This window comes from Aethalodelphis obliquidens, unplaced genomic scaffold, assembly GCF_003676395.1.
Source record: "Aethalodelphis obliquidens isolate GAN/ISIS:26980383/991018 unplaced genomic scaffold, ASM367639v1 scaffold5, whole genome shotgun sequence".
Classification (NCBI taxonomy): Eukaryota; Metazoa; Chordata; class Mammalia; order Artiodactyla; family Delphinidae; genus Aethalodelphis; species Aethalodelphis obliquidens.
The window spans coordinates 79,712,582-79,736,488 of NW_020837949.1; the positions used below are offsets into that span (position 1 = coordinate 79,712,582).

General features: G+C 33.2%; 1 protein-coding gene across 1 annotated transcript in view; it reads left to right on the forward strand.

The window, feature by feature from the left end:
• Positions 1-23,907, forward strand: part of PCLO (piccolo presynaptic cytomatrix protein) — a 283,296-nt gene that overhangs the window by 192,636 nt on the left and 66,753 nt on the right. The window contains 2 exon segments of the mRNA XM_027102797.1: positions 510-646; positions 6,432-6,522. Of these exon segments, the coding sequence (XP_026958598.1) occupies positions 510-646; positions 6,432-6,522 (228 nt within the window).

The window sequence follows — 23,907 nt, forward strand, 5'->3', positions numbered from 1 at the left end:
CATAGAAATGTCAGGTTTTCAAAAAATGCTCACTTGATGTCCAAAGCCGTAGTGGTACTGGGTTGATATGAGAGTGGGGAAATAACAGAATCTTCTATATTCAAGGAATATATTTTCCTTGGATTTTGGTGATGGGTAGTGGGGAGAGGTGAGGAGGTGATACTGATGGACTGAGGTTGAATAGAATGACCTTTGAGAAATATTCATTGTACATTTATGTATTTAATCACTGTCTAAATTTCTTCTTTCACCTAATCTAAATTTAAATTTTGTTTTATTTTGCTTTGAAAAGTTTCACAGGTGGCACATCATTTTTTCTAGGTTATTCCATGGTACAAAATTTTTAACATAGTATTGGAAGTGATTTTTCTGATCCTGTTGGGAATTGTGCTTGAAATGCATGAATGATTAATAAGCCTGGAGCATGTTAGTACTTCAGAACATCTGCTGCCCTCTGTCATCTGTATTTGTTAGAGTTGGAATGTTTGATGTTTCCTTGGTCTCCAAAGCCTATCACCTGCGTCGTGAAGAAACAGATTGGTTTGACAAACCCAGGGAATCTCGTTTGGAAAATGGACACGGTCTGGATCGAAAACTGCCAGAAAGGTTGGTCCACTCTAGACCACTCAGTCAACATCAAGAGCAGGTAAGTGCTATATTGAGCAATCTCTTTCAGATTTATTAAAAAAAAAAAAATTCATTTCATCCTAAAATGGTCTCAGTTATCCTGCAATGAATGGGACTTTTGTCAATCAAGTTCACAAATAATTTTTCTTTTCAGTATCTTAAAGTACTAAGTAACCTTACTTCATCATCCATGACTGACGTCACACCATAACCATGATGCTTCTACCAAGGCAATTTAAGTGATTTTTTTCCTCTAACAGATAATTAAGTTTGTGCAGTATACCCAACACTGCCATACACAGAGAATACATGAAGCTCCTAAAGAGCTTACAGAATATTGGGTGAAACAGATTTGGGTAATTTCAATGTTCTCCATAACAGTATGTTCAGGTGTCAAGCAAATAAGAGGATGACCAAACCAAGTCAGCTGGGGACAGGGAAGGCGTCAGTTGCGGGTGAAGGGATGATGTTTTAGGGTCTATTATGTGGAAGTGTTTTTTTGTTTTACATTCATTTTTGGATTTTATCTTCAGAACAACTTTCATAAAGTATGTTTTATTAATACCTATTTATAGGTGAAAAACTTAAACTTAGAGGTACTATTCACTATTACATAAATATAATATTATAATTCATGATCTTATTCACTTTAGAACAAATGTGGTGATGTTTGAATTGAATTTTGATAGATCTTAGGAGATTAACAGTTGGATAATCTGAGGGAGATTCCTCTGGTAAGCCACGTGGCCTTAAATCCGTTGCCTTAACAGACCAGATTTTTGCAGGCTGTATATTCATTATGATCATTAAAATACCCACAAAGAGATAGTTACTTATATCATGTACATTAACTCCTAAATCATCCCTGTCTGATTAATGACTCACTGATGTAAATGACAACTGTATTTTGAACAACACAGAAGAACCATATGAATTTACTATAATTCAGTGTTTGTCACATTAAGGTGTAAAAGAAAACAAGACTTTTACATGTATAAGTACTGTCTAAAACATATTATCTATGGTCTTAGATTTGATTTTTTTCCTAAGCAGTTTCAGCTTTCATAGACAAATTTCCAGCTGATGAGAATTTTCTTTTCTCAGAAGTTTGTTCTAAATTTTTCAGAATTGTTCTGAATGTTTTCTCAGAATTTTATTTTGTTTTTCTAGATGCTATCATATTTTGTAGAAATCTGTTCTTCTCTGTATATTGTAAGTATTCTAGATCTAGAATAGATCTAGCTCAGAAGTGGGAAAATTAAAGGATTAAAATCATTCTGAACATGTTTAAAAATTTCAATTTACCTCTTATCTATAATTACTAAAACAATCAATTTGTCAACTGAGAATAATTTCTTGAATTTTTTTTATTACAGGAATCTCTCTGTAATGACTTACTTGTTATATCTTACCCATCTTGTTTGTTTCTCTGAAGTTTACTATTTCTGACAAACCTAGATCAAGTTAATGAAAACACAAATCCTTTAAAGAAATCCTAATAAGATGAACTATAAAAACTGAAGAGCTAAAAGAAATAATAACTTCCATACAATTTTTCCCTAAACTTCTGAGGATCCAATCAGAATAGTCTTGTCCAACTAATTTATCCAACTAATATTATACAGGATATATTTTAAAATAATCTGTGTCCATCTCCAAAAATATTTTCTAAAATTATTGTATATAGATTAAACATAAATATTCCTAATGACTTTTTTGTTCATAATTTTCTGTTACATCTACAGATTTATGATTTTGGTTCACTGAAGACATAGCACATCATGTTTAAATATATAATTATAGAGCAATTTAATACCAAAATTAGAGTGGCTATATTTGAGAATCATTTAATTAATTTCTCTCTTTGATAACGTAGAAAATGTAAGGATCCTTGTTAGAATTATATACAGGTAAATGTAATAATGTGTATTTTCTTGCTAAAAGATATTTTTTACATTTGTATTTTGTTATCTAACATACAAACAAAAACACTGCAATACTCAAAACTGAAAATATGTAGAATTATAAACTAGTTATAAAGTGAACAGCCATATAACCACCACACAAACAAAGAAAGGGAGGATTTTCTGCGCACTGAAACCTCCAAGTGCCCTTTGCAGATTGTAATTTGCAACCTCTCCCAAACAAGTAGCAAATATACTGACTTTTGTGACAATAATTTCTTTTGCTTTATAGATTTCTCTAAATAAAAGCTTTATTGAAGACAACATATGCTTTGATTACATTTATATAAAGTTCAAAATTCATGCTTTTTTGCATTAATATTTATCTTCAAATACTGTCTTCCTCATTAACTCATCAAAACTATATTTTGGTCTAGAAGGAATAGCAAAATAGCATTCTTGTTTTAGTCACTTCTTTGCATATTTAATCACAAAAAGGTAATATTGAACTCTTGGTACCAATAAGTCCAGCTGCTTTTATTTGAAAACTTATGCATAATAAGAATTTATGTTCATAAAATGCTCTGGAGGCAGAAGTAATAAAACCAAATTGACTAATGCAAGCACTAATTTGTCTGCTTTAAAAAATATTTAATGTAAACATACATTAGAGAAATTGAAGAGTATTTCTGAAGTTAGAGTCAAAAATCATATAAACCATAAAAATAAACCAAATCTTCAAAACTATATTTGTTTCTTTTCAAATATATATATTTATGTTTAACCTCTGCACTGTTCAGTAGAAATTCAACTCTGCTTTGTGAATTGAACAGATCACCTGCCTCCTTTCTCTTTTTTATTTTTTGTTATTTTTTTCAGTCTCTTCATCTATAAATAGGACTAATACCCTTCACAGGGTTGTTACAAAAGTCAACATTTCTCTACTAGTACAAAATGCCTTCACTCTGCACTAATGCCCATGCCTTGTGCAATTCCCATGCAACCGCTATATTGCGGTACATTGAGCTCCTCTGAAAGAGCCACTCTTTCTCTTTCGTCTGGGCTTTTGAATGTCTTGTTTCCTCTTCCTGATCATTCCCCCTCCTCTCTTCTCTTGGCTAACCCTATTCATCACTCAGGTCTCCATGTACATGCCTCATCTTGCAAGGAGCCTTCTCTGACACTACCACCACCACCTCCCCACAAGTGTTCTTCCTTTGTGCTCCAGTAGCACTCCATGCATTGTGTCTTGGTCTACGGGCTTTTAGAGAGCAATTGCTGTCTCCTCCATCCACCATGGTATATGTGCAGTGCCTAACACAGGGTTTGGATCCCCAGAGGGGCACTCTGTCCCCTGCATCTGTCATACAAGGTATTTAGGTGAGGGAAAGCATGAATGACTGTATAAATAAAAGATATATTAACACAAGAGTTGTTATTTCATAAGTATGAAGGGCCAGTTCATGAACATAATTTCTCTTGAAATATTTGTAGGTAGGGAAGAGGAAGAACCCTTTTTCTGGGCAGCATACAGGTGATAGTTCTGTCAATGTAGGATCATCAAAAGACTATGCTATCAGAAACCTGGCTCTTGGGGAGAGGTATGAGGCACTACTTGACGTCAGTCCCGCCCTCTGGCCTTGTTCCTACTCTTAGTTGGCAGAAGCAACACCTGCCATAAGACTTCATCTGCTAGAGAACTCTCTCAACACTTACCTGCGTTGGTTAGAAAAAAGCCAATATCCAGCTAGTGCAAACATGGGAGATGGATACTTCTGCTTTCCTCACACTCTTGGTCACATTGATCAAAATTGAGGCAGTTTAATGTTTTTAATTGATTAAACGAATTCATGAAGCTGAAATTACAGGAAATTCTGTGAGATGCTCTGAAAGCAATATTCATGGAAATGAAGAAGCTTAACATCCCTTCTACTTAATATCATCATAGATACATATTGAAAGGCAGTAGGGACTAGTTGATAAAACTGATGAAACATTTGGGAAACCTGATTACTCTTCTAGACTATGCAGTAGGGGGACTATCAGATTATATCAGCTTCTCCCTAGACTGGAGAATTAGAGTAAAAGGCAAAATTGTGTTTTCTTAGTTTATTTTTGGCCAAGTGAAATTAGAAGACATTTGAAGTAAAATGAAATAATATCCATAATTTTAGTGAATTATCTACAGTAACAAAGTAGAGTTATATCTAATAGTTGTAGGATTTTCAATGCACATGGTTTGATTTTTAGTAAAAAATAAAGATCTTTAAATGCAGATTAGGGAAGGGAGGAAGGAGAGGAGGAGAGGAAGAAGGAAAGTAGAAGAAGGAGAAAAGACGAAGGGAGGGAAAGTAAGGAGGCCAGGAGAGAAAGTAAGAAAGAGAAAGAGACAGAATGGGAGGCAAGAGTATGGAAGAAAAGAGGAAAATGCACACTCTTTTGTTATGAATATATACAAGGTTTTCAGTGGTATACAAAGTTAGCTTCAGTATAAATTATCAAGATTGACTGATTATACTGACCATAATATTTTTACAATCTTGCAAACAATACTTCAGCTTTACTTTGCAGAATTCATATAATATTCTTGGACTTGACAGGATTCTGCTGTTGACTGGGGACTGTTTTGTATCTATCAGAGGCCTGATTAAGCTTATTCTTTGCCGAAGAGAATAAAAGCTAAAGGCTATAATTTAAGTTTGTATTTTTTTTTAGTACATTTTCCTTTTAAAATCCAGAAGTCTAGCAGTTTTACTGATGGATTTTCAAAGACACATTAATATCACAAGAGTATTACAAGGAATCTTCCTTCACAAAATGTAGATCCCTTTAGTTCTAAATTCTGTTTAATATTTTGGTTTGGTAGTTCCAAAAACTTCTTAAACGTATTCTGAAATTGTTAGTATTGAATGTCTCTTTACTGTTATTTCATTTGTAATTATAGTCAAAAATTCTCCTGAGGTGATAAATACAAGATTCTATCCTAATAAAATCCTATTAATATAGGTATATAAATATTTTACTATTTCTATCTTTCATTATTTCACAAATCTCTTTTGAAAGCCAAATTCCATAAAATATAAAGCATAAGTTTGGATTTGCTAATTTACTTTTGTTTCAGAAATCTCATTTTGCCAGGTGGAAACAGCAATAATGCAGTCTATAGTATTCTCATGTTCAAGTCTCAGTAATGAGAATTGAAATCACAGGCTTTTAACAGGAACTTTGAGTGTTGTTTCTTCTACCCGAAGGAACATCAGAAGTAAATGAGAAGTAACACCTTTGCATACAAAGAAGGCTTCAGAAATATTAGAATGAGGAAAGATTTGATTTATTTATAAGAATTAGTCTCAGCATCAGGTATACATTGAAACTGCTAGTAGATGTGCTCAGCAGAAGCAAAATTCCACAATGAAATCAAAATAACATAAATATGCATTCCTAGTAGAGTGATAGAGATGCAGAGTATGAGGATCTTCTCTGGCTTTTCTCCCTTAGGATCACTTGATTGCTGAAAATTGACAATGCCTATTTCTAGGCTGTCCAGAACAAAGTCAGCAGATATCAATTTTCCATATACTTCCTCTATCCACTGTCATCACTACTATGCACTACCATAGTAACAGACATCCTTTAGGTGTTACATGTGCTCGTTGATTTTCCAAACACAACAAATCAGTTTGCAAGAGAAACGGGTTGTAAACCTAAAGACTATAATGAACTCAGAAACCAATAACGTCATTGTGTAGTATTAAATGCTTAAAATTGTCATCATTTGAGGGTCTTCTAATATATTTTCATTGATTGAATCAATGTGCTTTGAAAAATAAGTGAATTCTGTAAATTGCCTTTTAAGTCTCTTTAACATTGCTTTTTCACCTTATCACATGTACGTCTTAGATTATACAGATGAACGGGAAAACTGTGCACTACATCTTTCCTCATGCAAGGATAAAAATAACAAGAGACTCCAAGGATCACACAGTTTCAGGTAAAGGAAATCAAATAATCTAGTTCTTTTCACTTTAATGTCGCACTGAGATATGTATTTGAATTTCAGTTTAGATGACTCATTAAATTTTAGAAAACACCACTTTTTATGTCAAAAGTTGTGTATTGGAAAATTTCAAAAAATAAGCAGGCTGTGCATTTGAATATAAAAGACAATAATGGCATAATCGTTAGTATGATACATTACTAAATGGGATATATATTTAGATCATTCTATTAAATATCTTCATTTTTAAAAGTGTGCATGACATTACAATGCTACGTAATTATTGCACTGTTGAGTAATATGGTCATAGGACCATACAACATTCTTACACAGAAAGTAGAAAACTAACTTGAATTTTTCTAAAGAATAGATTCCCCTATACCTTATCAATTTGAAGATTATCAATTTTGTTGATTTTTATTTGTGTTCTTCTGTAAACCAAACTTATGACAGAAATTTTAACCTTGTTATTTTGAAATACTTTGGACTCCCAGAAAATAACAGTCAGTTCTTTTGCCCACCCTTTACCCAGTTTCACTAATGTTAACATCTATCTAACCACAAAAAATGATCAAAACAAGAAATCAACATTTTTATGATAGTACTGAAATATCTACAAGCCTTATCCAAATTTTGAGTATCCCCGCTAATTTTTTTTTTCTGATGCAGAATCTAATCCAGATCTCAAGTTGCATTTAGTTTACAAATAAAAAGTGCTCTTATATTTGTGAGATGGAAGTATAAATTTTCTCAAAGTTAATAAATTTTTAAAATATGACAATTGCCTGTATTCTCACTCAAGTATTTCCCTATATTCTCACTCTTTGTTTCATAGACACCGTACATCAACAGAAAATATTCATGAATATATATGGATATATGTATAGGTGGTATATCTAACATGGCCTATGTGTTGGAGGGTTTTTTTTTTTAAGGACTGATAGAGAATAAAAAAGAGGTATTTCTTCAGTGTTCTTCCTGTTGTTCCTTGCAGATTTTAGACCTTAGAGAATGTAGATGCGGAACAGGTTTTGCTTTGAGCAATTGTCCTCTCTTTATTTTCATAGAGAATGAATTGATTTAGAGCCTAATATTGTTGTTTTCCTTTTAAGATTGGGTAATTTTTCTTCTGCCAGAGATAGATAATTCAACCTTTCAAGATTTTATTGCATGCAGACTGTATTTTAAGTACTGATGAACATTCCAGGGATGAGACTTAAAATCCAGGGACTATTTTTGTAGAAATAATTACCTGCTACAAACTATTTCAGTTCCCTCCAGCTCATAAAGCAAAACAACATAATACTTTCTAGCAATACCAAAATTATTTTTTTCAGGGAGTACAACAAAAATCTTCAAAGCATTTTTACTAAATCATCAGGACTCTATATCAATATGTCTGTTTTCTAGTTGTATTACTATTAATATACTATGTCAAAGTAATTATCCCTTCAACTTTATCATTTTTCTTTTGCAGCTTATTTAAATTTTTTTTTTACTACAATTAGGAAAATTTTTAATTTGTTTTCTTTTACTACAATTAAGAAAAAATAATAATTCTTATTTTAAAATATAAGAATACAGAAATAAGAGCTATTGATTTCTTGTTATAAATATTCTAGTCTGAAAACTAAATTCAGTTTCCTCTGTATATAGATTTTGCAAAATTAGAAAAGAGCATTATAGGTTTGAACGGTAAATTTACTAGAGTATTATATTATCTCTCTTCAAGCTCCTTTTTATTTTGATATTTGCCTAAAGTAATAATAAAAATATTTTCCTTGTTGTACTTACCCTGCGTTACTACTGAATATATTTTCCATGTATCCGGTAGCACGATCTCATTCACGTTTTGAAGCAATTTGTATTGTCTTCAGATAAGTCTTTAAGTACCTGAAAGGGATTTAAATGCATGTATATGCAAGACTAGATTGAAGCAATTTGTGTTATCTTCAGATAAGTCTTTAAGTACCTGAAAGGGATTTAAATGCATGTATATGCAAGACTAGAACCAGAAACGGCAATTTTTAGCAAACAGCCTCCAGCAATTTGAGGTTAGTAGGCAAACCCTGGCATAGAGCATTTACACTCCTGGCTAATCTCTGTTATTTGCTGGTCTACCAAAAGCTTAGTGTGAGTGACAAAATGTTTGGTGACACTAAAGTTATTCGTAGCTATCAGTGTCATTTTTATGTTAATGTTTTCATTAAAAATGGAATATATCTTTTAGAGATGCATACTAAAATATTTACAGATGAAACAATGTCTTGTGTGGAATTTGCTTCACAGTTAGCTGTGTAGAGGGTGGTAAAGAAATAGATGGCTCAAAACTGACCATGATTTGATTGTTGGAGTTGGAAGATCAACCACACTGGGTTTTATTATAGTCTTGTCACCACTTTTTTATATGCATGAAATTTTTCATAATAAAAAATAATTAAATTCCTGTTTGTCTCTCATATTTAGAGAAAAACCGCAGTGTCCAATAGCTTCATCCATAGTGAAAAAGCTATCTAAGCTAATAATTTAACTCCCTTTGTCAAAAAGATAAGGATATAATCAAGGAAGGAGAGAAGAATAAAATGTAGTATTTCTGCTCTCCTAAACAGAGGGGCAAATTGTCGTTAGTAAACTTTCATTTTAGTTATATAAGCCCATCGAAAGTAGAAATAAAATATATCTTTTTTAGTATTTTAATAGACCATTCTAAATGGGTCTAGCATTAAAATATTTTATAAGAATTATATGAAACCAGCATACATCACAGAAAAGGAAAAAATATATTTCTATTTATTGGAAGCAAAAGTAATTTCAAAATAGCAGACAGGATTAGAAAGTTTGTTGTTTTTTTTTTCTTAATTCTTTCTACTATGTGGACCTGGGAACCCTCATGGTTACCCAAGATTCTTTCAGGGGGTTTTCAAGGTCAAAATTATTTTCATAGTAATGCTAAGGTAGCATTTGCCTTTTGCACTCTTATTTTCCTGTGAATATACAGTAGAGTTTCTCAGAGATTAATTGATGTGTGACATCACAACAGACTGTATATAACAGATAAGAGAATTCAGCTGTCTTCTATTTAACTTAATATCAAGCAGATTTGCAATAATATAAAACAATGCCACCTTTCTCATAAATATTTTGTTTTTAAAATACATTTTTATTAAAAATGTGATTTATTTTAACATAGAATGAGTTTTTAATACTTTAAATTCATTAATAAGTACTGTAAATTCTCAGTTTTAGTTTATAATACAGAAAATACACATAATTATAACCCATATAAACAAAAGCTTTTTGAGGTCTCTAATAATATTAAAAAATATAAATGACTCCTTGGAACCAAAATGTTTGAGAAATACTTCTCTAAGGATCTTTATAGAGAAAGTTTAAAAACTTCTAAATAAGCTTTTATTTCTTCCTATAAAAAACTTACACAAATAAAGTGTATTTTATAACTGCTTTTAAACTTATATTGAATTTATTAAAAAATTTTTATTCATTAATAGTTATTGAGAGAACACCCATGGTGTGATTTACATTGTGTTGGTTGCTGTATTACTAGAATGAATCCAACAAAGACCTTGATCTACAAATTACTCATACTTTAGTAGGAGAATCTGAAATGTGAGTAATTATTACAGTAAAATTTTAGGAACAACTGAGACAAAGCCGGGAATTTATAAAACTTTATTTTTCATAGACATATGTATATATGTATAAGTGTGTACACACATATACATATGTACCATTATTTATAGTATTTTTATGATGTATGCAGAGAAAAATACATGCATACAATTTTCTATTAAGCGGCCCATAATTTTAAGGAAATAGACACTTTAACTTTTTACCGTAAACTTCAAAGGTACTCTTATAGGTGTTGATCAACAACTGTACAGTGGTTTTGAAAACCTTTATTCAAACAAGTAAAAGGCAGCAAAATGGAGAAAACAGGTCATGAGTTTTAGAATTAGAAAGACCTGAGTTGGAGTGCAGCTCTATCCTTACTTAAATTTTGAGAATAAGTTTGCTCAACCATAAAATAAGACCAGCTCTCTCTATCTCACATAATTGCAAGTGCACCTAGCCCAAAATGTTACACTTACTATACACTCAACAAATGTTATTTCCCCTTCTCTTAGACAGAAATTATCAGAAAAAAAGATAAAATGTAATGCTCAAGAAATTAGTCTCTTTTTTATTTAGAACTCGTCTTATGGTTCCAGAAACACAGCTGTTTGAAACAAGTCAAAGAAATTCTTCTGATTTTAAAAAAGATATTTGCTTATGTATAGTTCTGCAATAGACTGGCTGCATCTGCAAGGCTAGAAAGACTAATTAGGAAGTGCAATAGTGAAGAACATTAAAAATGTTTGGGTTCAAAAGACAGCAGTGTCTTCTGTGGAAATAGCGGCTCATTTTCTATTCCTCTTTAGTCCACCATCTTCATGAGCTTCTAGAAACAGATAAATATAACAGATCTCATTGGATCTGAGTTGGTAGGAATACCATTGTGGATAGCCCTTTTTAAATTATTATTTCAACAACTTTACGTATCATAAATATGCACATTGTATGTGTACAAATCAATGACTTTTATAAATTTATGGAGTTGTGTGACCATCATCACAATTTTGTTTTAGAACATTTCGATCATTGCAAAAAGTTCCCTTGAGTCTGATAGCAATAGCCACTTCCAACACTCCTCCCCCAGCCACAGGCAGGAAATTTATGTCTCTGAGTTTACCCTTTCTGGGCACGTCACATACATTAAATCACACAGTTTACAGTTTTGGTGTCTGGCTCCTTTCCCTTACCAGTATTTTTTAGGTTTATCCATTTTGTAACATGTATCAGAAGTTTGCTATTTTTATTATTAAGAAGTATTCCATTGTTTAGATTGTGTATATTTGTTTATCCATTGGATTTTGCCTGGCTTTTCTTAATATTTGCATACATGTTTTAGTTTGGACATACGATATTTTTGTATGGCATCCTAGAAGTGGAACTGCTGAGTTACATGGTAAGTTTCTTAACTATTTAAGAAACTGCCAAATAGTTTTCCAAGGTGAAGGTACCATGTTGCATTCTCGCCAGCAGTGTGTAAGGATTCCACTTTCTCCATGTCATTGTCAACTCTTGGTAATGTCTGTCTTTTGGGGTGAGTGTGGATGATATCTCATGGTTATTTTTAGCTTGCATTTTCCTCATGACTTATGATAATGAGCATATTTTTAGGTTTATAAGCAAAGCATACGTATTCTTTGGTGAAATATGTATTAAGAAATTTTGCCCATATTTATTTGGGTTGTTTGTCCTCATAGGGAGTTGTAAGAGTTCTTTATATATTTGGATGCGTCTTTTATAAGATACATGGCATGCATATATTTCCTTCTAATCTGTGTTTTGTCTTTTTATTTTCTTAAAGGTGTATTTTAAAGAAAAGTTTTAACATTTTAATGGAATTCAATTTACTGATTTTGTTTGTTTGTTTGTGAACCTTGCTGCTCTTTATAATGTATTAAGAACTATCCCAAGGTCAAAATGTTTTCTCTTGTGTTTTATACCAGAAGCTTTAAACATTCAGGTCAGTGACCTATTTTGTGCTGTTTTTTGTATATGGTATGAGGCTGAGATCCAGGTTCATTTTTTTGAAGCACTAATGGATATCTAATTGTATAAGCACCTTTTGTTAAAAAAATGTCCCCCATTGAATTGCCTTGGTATCTTTGTCAAAAATCAATCTACCATTAATACAAGAATTTATTTCTAGATTCTCAATTCTGTACTGTTTGAATATACGCCTAACTGTTACACTCCTTTGCTTACTATATAGCTTTATATTACGTTTTGAAATCTGGTAGTGGAAGTCCTCCAACTTTTTTTTTCAAAATTGTTTTGGCTCTTCTTGATCCTTTTAACTTCCATATTTTTTTAGTACCAACTTACTGGGATTATGATAGAGGTTGCATTGAAATTATAGATCAATTTGGAGAGAATTGCTCTCTTACCAACATTGAATCTTCTAATTCATGAACATGTAATACCTCTTCATTTACTGAGATATCCTTTCATTTTTTTCAGTAAAGTTTTATAGTTTTCAGTGTACAAAACTAGCATTTCATTTGCTAAATATCTCCAAAATTATTTTATTCTTCTTGATGCTATTGAGAATGCAGTTGTTTTCTTAATTTCAATTTTGGACTATTCATTGCCATTTTATAGAAATACATTTGATTTTTGTATATTGACCTTTTGGCTTATAATCTTGCTAGTGTTTTTAGTTCTAATAGTTTTTTGTGGAGTTCTTAGGATTTTCTACATGCAAGATTATGTTATCTGCAAGTAAAGACAGTTTTATTTGTTCCATTCCAATAGGGATAAGTTTCATTTTTGTCCTTATTGCAATTGCTAAAAGTGTGGTACAATACTGAACAGAGTAGTGAGAGCAGACATCCCTGCTTTGTTCCTAAAGAACATTAGTGACTCGTTGTGACAACAATGCAGGAACTGTACCACCTGCCATAGAATTCCTTCGTCTCTTCCCATTTAATACTCACTGGAAGGAGTTTTATTGGCCTAAAATTTTAAAAATCTGAGCAGAAGTATTTAAGAACAGCTTTAAAAGCAAACAATAGCTAGTCAGACTTTCCGCTTCCTTTTGTGAATCAATGGAGATCTCAAATCCTGGCAATATGAATAGGCATTGAGTGAATTATGTTTTCATTTTTGGAAGAGGATAGGGAGTTTACATACATGCATACATACGTATATACACAGCAAATAAACCCTCATACTCACTATGGTTTATATTTCAATAATTTTTTTAATGGAAATGATTACATTTGTGATAATTGCCTTATTTACTTAGTTTGGTCAGTCCATTATGTTGTCCCAATATGCAACCAAAGAAATTATGTATGCAGAATCCTAAGAAAGCAAATGAAAATCTTAAATATGTTAAAAAGATATGAAAATAATTATACTGTTTACTTTGCACTTGCATATTTTCTGTTCACTTTTGAAATTGAAAGTATAACCATTTCCACCAAATACTGATATCATTCTCCTCCTTTTTTTCTTACTTATGAGTGTTTACAGAGAAAATCCACAAACTTAGAGGTGACTTAGATAGATATGTGTATTCAGACTTTAGATGGAACCTTCTAGGTGGTAAGAATAGTTCTATATATCTTACCCAGTATTTCTCAAAGATATGATCAGCAAATTAGTTTAAAAAAATACCCCCATGTTCCATAGAATATGTTCCATAGTCAATAAAAATACTGAAACAAAAATTTAGCTACCTTTTTTTTTTTTTTTTTTTTTTGCGGTACGCAGGCGTCTCACTGCTGTGGCCTCTCCCGTTGCGGAGCACAGGCTCCGGATGCGCAGGTTCAGCGGCCATGGCTCACGGGTCCAGCCGCTCCGCGGCATGTGGGTTCTTCCCGGACCGAGGCATGAACCCGTGTCCCCTGCATCGGCAGGCGGACTCTCAACCACTGAGCCACCAGGGAAGCCATAGCTACCTTTTTTAACTGTTACATTTACTTGAAAATTTTTCAAATAATATAGGATTACAGAAAGTAGAGTTATGATAAACAAAGACCTATCTTTCACTTGCCCACTGTAAAAAAATAAATAGTTCATATTGAATATAGATTCAACCTTAACCTAGCTATGAGGCAGATACGGGAAGAGCCTGTGGCGACCACTCTGCTTCGAAAAATTTGCAAGACACTTGAAGAAGTGGAGCTAATACATAGGAAGCAATGAATACATGAGACTATCTAATGAAAATTAAAATATGGCACAAACCACGGGTACATGTTTGTACACGTACAATTTTTGCACTGCATATCTTCATTTGCTCAAAGAATTATATCAATGGGATGTAGAGAACACATCTTTCCCCTTTTTCGCATGAAGATTTTCATTTCTTTTTCCTCTTTTAGAGATCTATAAGGGAAACCTCCCATCTGGCTTTCAGCTACCAGTAGCTAAATGGCTAAATGCATGTATCATTTTCAACTGTGTTCTTTGTATGTATACGTAAAATGAGCGTGTGTGGCTGTGTGTGTGTGTTGTGTATGTGTAGATAGCTGGCTGGCTGGATGGATGGATAGACAGATAGATAGAGCGATCGATCCTCAGTAAATTATGGTAGTAGTGAAAAATATAAAGATGAAAATAAAAGCCATCGTAATTTGACAACTTATATTCTCTTTCCTTTTTATCTTGTTTATACCCATGTACACACACCGTAAAAGTTAGGAGTATATTGTAAAGTAGCTTACATACGTATTTTTAATATAGTGTAAATTGCCTAACAAAGACATTTTCCTGTTATATCAAAAGTTCTTCGTAAACAAATTTAATTACTTGTTTTTATCATGTTTGTAGATATTTAATCATCTACATCAGCCATTCCTCAATTGTTGGACATTTGTGCTGCCTTCCCCTTTTCAGTATTATAAACGATACCACAATACTGCAGTGAAAAAATGCTGCCATGATATTCATTATTTCCTTAAAATATATAGGCCACATGGGGTTCTACTTAGGAAAAGCATAAACAACCAGCTGTGGAAGGCCAACATTTTAGTACCAAAAGGTTGGACTTCCCCTGGTTCTTGAAGGAAGATATGATTGACTTGGTTGAATAATTTCCTCGACTTGGAGGAAACTCAAACCCAGCTGCTCAGGGATAAGCAGAAATTGTACTTGATCCCCTTGATAAAGAGGGCTGTTTGGCTAAGGGTCCTTATATCCACCAGAGTAGGGAGGGAATCTTATGGTTAGACCATTTAAGACCCTGCTAATTTGACCAGTTCATGAGGCAGCACATAATACTGAGTCTTAATTTTAGGCCTTAGACCATAATTAGTGCTGCTTTTTTCTTTTCAATGACTTTATCATTGCAGGAAGACAGATTATTTTTGTTTGGGTTTTTCTTTATTTTTTTTTCCATTTTGTTTTGATAGAACACAGAGTACATAAAAGGAACCAAAGTTAGGGCCAGATCATGGTGGACCAGACAAGTAAAGAATCTGAATTTAATTTGATAGGTGGTATGGGTATCATTGAAGCATGATTTTGTCTTGTTTGCTTCAAAGCTGAATTCTGAAAGAAGCTTAACCATAATCAAATAAGTTGCACCAGGTGATCAAATAAAAATGTTTGATCACTTATTTGAGACTGCACTGCTGTCCTCACATGTGGTATATAAAATAAAAGGGAACTGAGGCAAAAATGTGGTGAACTCTGCTCCATGCAGTTGATATAAATTATAGCTGGCATACACTTAACATGCCTCCGATGTTATTTACATGAACACTTCATGAGAGAACTTTTTTTTAAGGCCAAGCCTTAGAAAGTTAAAAGAATTTTGTCATATCTTCTGTTTCTTGTGGGACACGAAGAAAAAGTGTCACTGTCCATTTGGGAACATGTGTGTTCCATAGTAACTGCTGCAAGTTCTGGGAAACTGAACAGATTCTGCGAAGGTGCCTTGGCCCCCAAATTTCTCCCTCCCCATTCAGGATGGCTTTTCCTCTTTCATTCTTAGCAACGGTCCAAATTATGTATGACATAATTTCTTGCAAGCCTCTCAAATTATTTTTAGGAATAAACAAAGTATACAACTATAGAAATAAAATACTATTTGGACTGAATCTCTTCTAAAATCACAGTTTCTTCCTGGTACATCTTAGTGAAAGCTTGTGTGCATTTCCTTAGTGACAAAGGAAGTGTCTAGTGTCAGGACTAGTTCCTCATTCACATCATCACTTCTCCTGACATCTGTCAAGATAAATATTGCTTGTGGAAGTGTGTTCCTGCTAAGGAAGTGACATTATAGGCTATGCTTCTAACTGGAGATAGAGGAACATATTTTTCTGTTTTTCTCAATAAAGCAAAATTAAAGGAAGTAATAATTGATTCTGTGAGGATACGGTGAAGACATTCAAGATATTTAACCTACAGGTTAAGGAGGATAAATTGGTGATGCTAATGTTAAATATAAGGGTATAAATGTAAAATGTATATGAATGGGCCATGGAAAGTAGGTAATAAGAAATGAGATTAAGTTAAAGGAGAAAGGATTTATACTGATCTTCTAGAATATTTTCTTGACAATTAGAGTGATGAGCAAAGTTATATAGAAAGAACAAGGACGTGGGACTCAAGAAGATAATGGGCTCTAATATTAGCTTTTTTACTTGCTAGCCAACCTAGGCAAGTTTCTAACCTTCCTTAGTCTCAGCTGCTTTGTCCTGAAATGGTATGGATAGTAACTAACATGAAAAGTTATAGAGATGATTAAAAAACACAGAATATAGTGTAAGACAAATAGGAGAAACTCTAGAAATGTTAGTTACTTTCTTTTTCCTTCTATCCCTGAAGATGATAGTGAAGAGATTAGGAACAAATAATATATTAAATCTAAAATAATATTGGCACAAGGTAGAGACACCAAATAGAATTCATTATTTTCAAGTCATATATTTTGAGATATCTGACAACTAAAAGTTCAATAAATCTGATGTAGTAGAAAACTAGATGAAAATAAATAAAAGCAACTCACTTTTTGTTTAAAGCACAATTTCAGTGGAATGTTTATTCTTAGCCTGGTCACCTAACAACATATAACGTTTCTTCTCCATTACAGATAGTAGTAACAGTTTTTTTAAATAGGGTAATGAATATAACCAAATTAATTTTATTAAATAACTCTTTAGTGAAAAATATTCCCTGACATATACTGGACAGTAGAAGCTGTTGAACTTCATTGAATACCTCCTTCACCAAAAGCAAATTGATTTCGACGAGAGCAGGTTTAGCCTGTAGCACAAAAATAATACGGACACCTAGATTTTATTTACAGTATCCCTAAAGTGACTCAGCAAATTCAGAACTTTTCTCTCCAAATCAGTTTCTCAACTACTCCCCCAAATAGTGATAATTATAATACTATTATGGTACCAGGCCTGTATATACTTTCTTCTATATAGATTTGTATACTAAGATATGTAAGTATTAACTACTTATTCATTTAACAGATATGTATATGCCATTCATCTTTTTAACACAAATGGTAAAATACAAAAATGATAAAATCTGTAATACTTAAAAAGTAACACTTTCATCTTTGTAATGTCTGATAAAGATATAAACAAGTCATAGACATTTATGCATCAATAGAAAAATGGAAATTATATTGATAAAATGAGCACAATCTGTCCCAACTGATCAGTTACAGCTTCAGATTAAATGGTACAGTATAATCTGCAAACTGCCTAAGCCAGAAATGTTTCCTCTCCTCATTACTGACTGAGAGATACTGACTCCCCAACATTTTTTATATCTTGGTAGTTTCTCCTTTTAATGGCCTGATTGTGATGTCTCTCATCACTCTCCCCTCTGCAACTGAATGAGAAAGGGAAGGGCTGGTTATGCTGTTCCCAAAACCACCCTTTCTGATTCCAAACCAGGTTCCCTGGCCCTAACCCAACAGGAAACTCATCACTAAGCCACTTATTTATTTGGACTAAGAGTTTGGGCTCCGCTTTAGCATTGCCATATATTAGGTGTTGTCTTGAGCACTTAACCGCACAAAACTTTATTTTATTTGTGTAAAATAGAGGGTTTCTTGTTTGTTCTTTTACTTTTAAGATTCATTGAGTTAATATACTTTTACAGACATTTTTCTAAGAACAGAATACAATGCGAATTTATTATTTTTAACATCACTGTCACTGATGCATCAGCCCCGCTTGGGGAAAATTAGGCATTTCAATTTTCATCCATTCATTATTCATTCAGTTATATATTTAGTGCAGCCTAGATGCCATGTACTTGCTACATATATTATACCATAACCCCAGCATTGCAGAACTGATACACAAATCTCTTCCTCTTCATTTATGAAGGGCAAAATGTTATCTATTCATGGCCTATTTTCCCTTTATCTCCTTGTTTTTTTTCCTTACAGTGCCCTCTAAGTCCATCCTCTATAGCTGCTCAATCACTGTGGTAGCTACTATAAACATAAAATGTTCCACAGGTTTTGCTACCAAGATAAGGTCCCTATATATTTTGTGCAGAGAATACAACTTTCATCTTTGTATTAATTTTCTATTGATGCATAACAAGTTACCACAAGTTTAATGGCTTAAAACAACACACATTTAGTATCTCACAGTTTTCATGGTTCAAGAAATTAAGCATGGACTGGGTGCCCTGGTAAGGATCTCACAAAGCTGCAATCTATGTGTTGGCCAGGCTGTATTTTGTTCTAGAGCTTGGGGATCTTCTTCCAGGGTCACGAGATTGTTGGCAGAATTCAGTTCCTCCAAGTTGTGGCACTAAATTCCCCATTTTCTGGCAGGCTGTCAGCTGTGGACCACTCTCAGCATCTGCGGGGCCCACTCAGTCCCCCTCACATATCCCAGTTTACTTTTTTCAAGGCCAGCAGAAGATTCACTCTAGTCTGCTGAGATGGAGTCTTACATAGTATAATCATGGTGGTGACTATCACATCACCTTTGTCAGGTCCTATTGGTTAAAAACAAGTCACAGGTACATGGACTCAAAGGGTGTGGTTTATACAGAAATAATTCACTGTGAGTCAATAGTGTATGTCTGCACAATCTCTATTATGTTCAGAAGTACAAAAGGAACAGTTAATACTCTATTTTGAATTAGGATATTATTTTTCTTCCTACTATCTTTTGTTTAAGTAAAACTATCATTTGGGAAAGCACATCATAGCTTTACCCTAAAATAAGTGTAAACTATTTTCTTTCCGGTGACATCATAGGGTTACATAAGCATCTCCCAGTACAACGTTTTTCTTTAACACATGTAGTAGATGACCCTACCCCAAGTCCTGGCCTGCCATCAATGAGATCAGTATCTAAACAAGTCAGTATTAAAGCCATATCTATAAATTGACCCTATTTTCTCACTTCATAGCATCCACTTTCATATCAAAGAATCAGTTCATTTTGGACCCTAAGTACTGCTAAATGGAATAATTTTTTATTTAGATATAGTTGACATATAATATTACTTTCAGGTATACCTCATAATGATTCAGGATTTGTATATATTGGGAAATAATCATCACGCTAATTCTATTAACATCCATCACCAAACACAGTTACAAATTTTTTTTTCTTGTGATAAAAGCTTTTAAGATCTACTCTCTCAGCAACTTTCAAACATGTAATATTGTGTTATTAATATAGTCACCATGCTGTACATTACATCCCCATGACTTAATTTATTTTATAGCTAGATATTTGTACTTTTAACCCCCTTCACTTATTTTGCATGCCCTCCCACCCCCTGCCTCTGGCAACTGCCATCTGTTCTCTGTATCCCTGAGTTTGATTGTTTTGTTTTTTTTGGTTTTCTGTTTGTTTTAAGATTCCACATATAAGTAATGCCATGTAGTATTTGTCTTTCTCTGTCTGACTTACTTAGTACAGTGCCCTCTAAGTCCATCCATGTTGTTGCAAATGGCAAGATTTCCTTCTTTCTTATGGCTGAATAATATTCCATTGTGTATATATACCACATAGTCTTTATCCATTCATCTATAAATAGACAAGATATAGTTTGCTTCCATATCTTGGCTGTTGTAAATAATGCTGAAGTGAACACGGGGGTGCATGTGTCTATTCAAGTTAGTGTTTTCATTTTCTTCAGATAAATACCCAGAAATGGAGTTGCTGTATCATATTTAATTTTTAATTTTATGAGGAACCTCCATACTGTTTTCCATGATGGCTGCACCAATTTACATTTCCACCAACCGTGCACAAGGGTTCCCTTTTCTCCACACCCTCACCAGCACTTGTTATTTCTTGTCTTTGACGATAGCCAGTGTAACAGGTGTGAGGTGAAATCTCATTGTGAGTTACATTTCCCTTATGATTAGTGATTTTGAGCACCTTTTCATGTACCTGTTGACCATCTGTATGTCCTCTTTGGAAAAATGTCTGTTCAGATCTTCTGCCCATTTTTCAATCAGATTGTTTTTATTTTTGTTATTGAGTTGTATGCATTCTTTATATATTTTGCATATTAACCCCTTACCAACTGTATGATTTGCAAATATTTTCTCCCATTCAGTAGGTTGCTTTTTCATTTCATTGATGGTTTCCTTTGCTGCACAGATGCCTTTTAGTCTGATGTAGTCCCATTTATTTATTTTTGATTTTGGTTGCCTTTTGCTTTTGGTGTCAGTCCAAAAAATCATTGCCAAGGTCAGTATCAAGAAGCATACCACATGTGTTTTCTTCCAAGAATTTTATGGTTTCATTCAACTCTCTGATCCATTTTGAGTTAATTTTTATGTATGGTGTAAGATAATGGTCCAATTTCATTCTTTTGTGTGTAGCTGTCCAGCTTCCCCAACACCGTTCACTGAAGAGCCTGTCCTTTCCCCATTGTGTATTCTTGGCTCCTTTGTTGTAATTCACCATGTTTGTCTGGGTTTATTTCTGGGCTCTCTCTTCTGTTCCATTAGTCTATGTCTGTTCTTATGCCAATGCCATACTGTTTCAATTACTATAGCTTTGTAATATTGCTTGAAAATTAGCATGATGCTTCCAGGGAATAAATTTATTTTAATTGCCTTTTATAGGAGTAGCGTGCAAACCCCTCAGATTTTGTCTTTATGCTTGTAGCTTTGCAATTGACTTATATAAGCTAAAATAAAGAAAAAAATCCTTATCTTATTGTGTGAATGAAATGTGCATTTATGATGTGGAAGTCCTGAGAACTACTCTTCATGAGAATTATTTCTGAAGCATTTCAGGAGGAGGAAATCCTATGCCCTTTTAGTAAAAATACTTTATCAGTACATACATCATCTGCCATTTGAAAGATGTTGCTCAACAAATCCAAAATACCAGTGTCTTTTGATGTATATCCATGACTTATCTTCCTTATTTCCCATGGCAATGGCCATTTCAGTCTTACGGCAGGCCAATTTGGACCCATCTCATCCAGTATGATGTAAGTGTGAATATCATCTTATACATGCTATGAATCCCATGCAACATTTTTGCCTTAATATTATTCAAACTACAATAGAAAAGACAAGTGGTGAACTTTCGTTCATGGAAATGTGAAATACGATGTTCACTTCAAATTCTTCATGTATGTTTACATATTTAAGACTAGGAAAAAGGATGTTATACAGCAGTTGGCTGGATTAGAAAAAGTTAATGGGAATAGATGAGTTTGTAATTTGCATGCCCAGACTTAGAGTTGGATTGTATTTGGCATGAATGTGGTGTTGCCATTTTGATGTTTCTGGAAACAGTCAAGTAGGGATTGCTAATAAGGCAATTGATATACTTTGTTATATTTGTAGAAATGTTTTTCTTATAGTGAGCGAAAGTAAGTAAAGTTAAAAAACAAATAGTGAAATATTCTTTAGGTCTTCATATTCAAGTATTAATGAATTAATGTACCATTTGATAAGACATGCAAAGGAAATGATTATGGACTTCTAATATAATTTGGTTTATTTTCCTAAATATTTACTTGGATAATTGATAACATTAGTCGGTGCAAGAGTGTAAAACTAAATTTTCACAGCCTTATGCAGGAATATAATTAACAAGAACTATAAAAATAGATTTAATTGAACTATCCTTTGGAGACTTTTTCATTATCCTTAGTACTTCATTAGCATTAATATGTATAGAGACAATCTTCTTCTTCAGCCCAACTAATGACATGACTAAACTATGCAGTGTATCTTCTTTCTGTAATAACTTTATTATGAATAATAAACTCTATTGATTTAAAGACTACTATTCATAAGATAGTATGTTCACTGATAAAAATTTTGCTTTTCCTTGATGCTTAGATGTAGAACATGATAGTATTGAAATGAAACAAGTATTTTAGTTTTGTCCACACTTAGTGCTCTAATTATAACATCATAATATTTTCATGTTATTTTAATAATAGAAATGACATTTTTGTAAGACTTTAAAATATCAGAGCTTTTAATGTAACATGTTAATAAACATGTAAAATTAAAGTAGATTTAAACTGCAAATTTAAATGCAAATGTGAAGATTTTTCCTTAGTATGCTCATGTTTATTTTATGCACAGCTTATTTTTTAATTTTTTTATTTCAGCTTTGTCAAGGTATAATGGACTTATAAAATTATAAGATATTTAAAGTGTACATCGTGGTGATTTGATTTATGAATACATTGTGTATGAGACTAAGTTCTACTTTCTTGGCAGATTTAAGATTCCATGCTTTCATTGTAGGGGGCGTGGGTTCAATCCCTGGTCAGAAAACTAAGATCCCGCGTGCTGCGCGGTGTGGCCAATAAATAAATAAATAAGAAATAAAATACAGTGTTAGCAACTATAGTCACCAGTCAGACCTTTTCCAACTTATAGCTAAAACTGTATACCCTTTTACCAATTTCTCCCTATTTCCCCCATCTCCAACCTCTGGCAACCACTCTCTATGAGTTTGACTTTTTTTCCCCACATATAAGTGATACCATGCAGTATTTGTCCTTCTCTGTCTGGCTTATATCCCTGAGCATAATGCCCTCAAGGTCCATGCATGTTGTCCCAAAGGGCAGGATTTCCTTCTTTTGCATGGCTGAACGGTATTCTATTGTATATATGTACCACATCTTTTTCCAGTCATCCATCAATGGATACTTATATTGTTTCCATTTCTTGGCTACTGTGAGTATTGCTGTAGTGAACGTGAGAGTACAGATATCTCTTCAATATCCTGTTTTCATTTCCTTCAGATATATACCTAGAAGTGGGATACATGGATCATTTGGTAGTTCTTTTTTTAATTTTTTGAGAAACTACCTTACTGTTTTTCATAGTGGCTGTACCAATTTACATTCCCACTAACAATGCACAAAGCTGTTTTTCATAGTGGCTGTACCAATTTACATTCCCACTAACAATGCACAAGGGTTCACTTTTCTCCACATCCTCGCCGATGCTTGTTGTTTTTTCTTGGTAAAAGCCATTCTAACAGGTGTGTAGTCACATCTCACTGTGGCTTTGATTTGTATTTCCCTGATAGTGATTTTGAACACCTTTACGTGTACCTGTTGGCCATTTGTATGTCTTCTTTGGAAAAATGTCTATACCTTTCCTCTGCCCATTTTTTCAATCACACTGTTTATTTTTTTTGTTATTGAATTGTATGAATTCTCTATATAGTAATATACATTTTCATATCAACACCTTATCAGAAATATATTTGCAAATATTTTCTCCTCTTCCGAAGGTTGCCTTTTCATTTTGATGGTATCCTTTAAGTCCCTTAATCTACCTTCATTCTTTTTCATGCTTTTTTC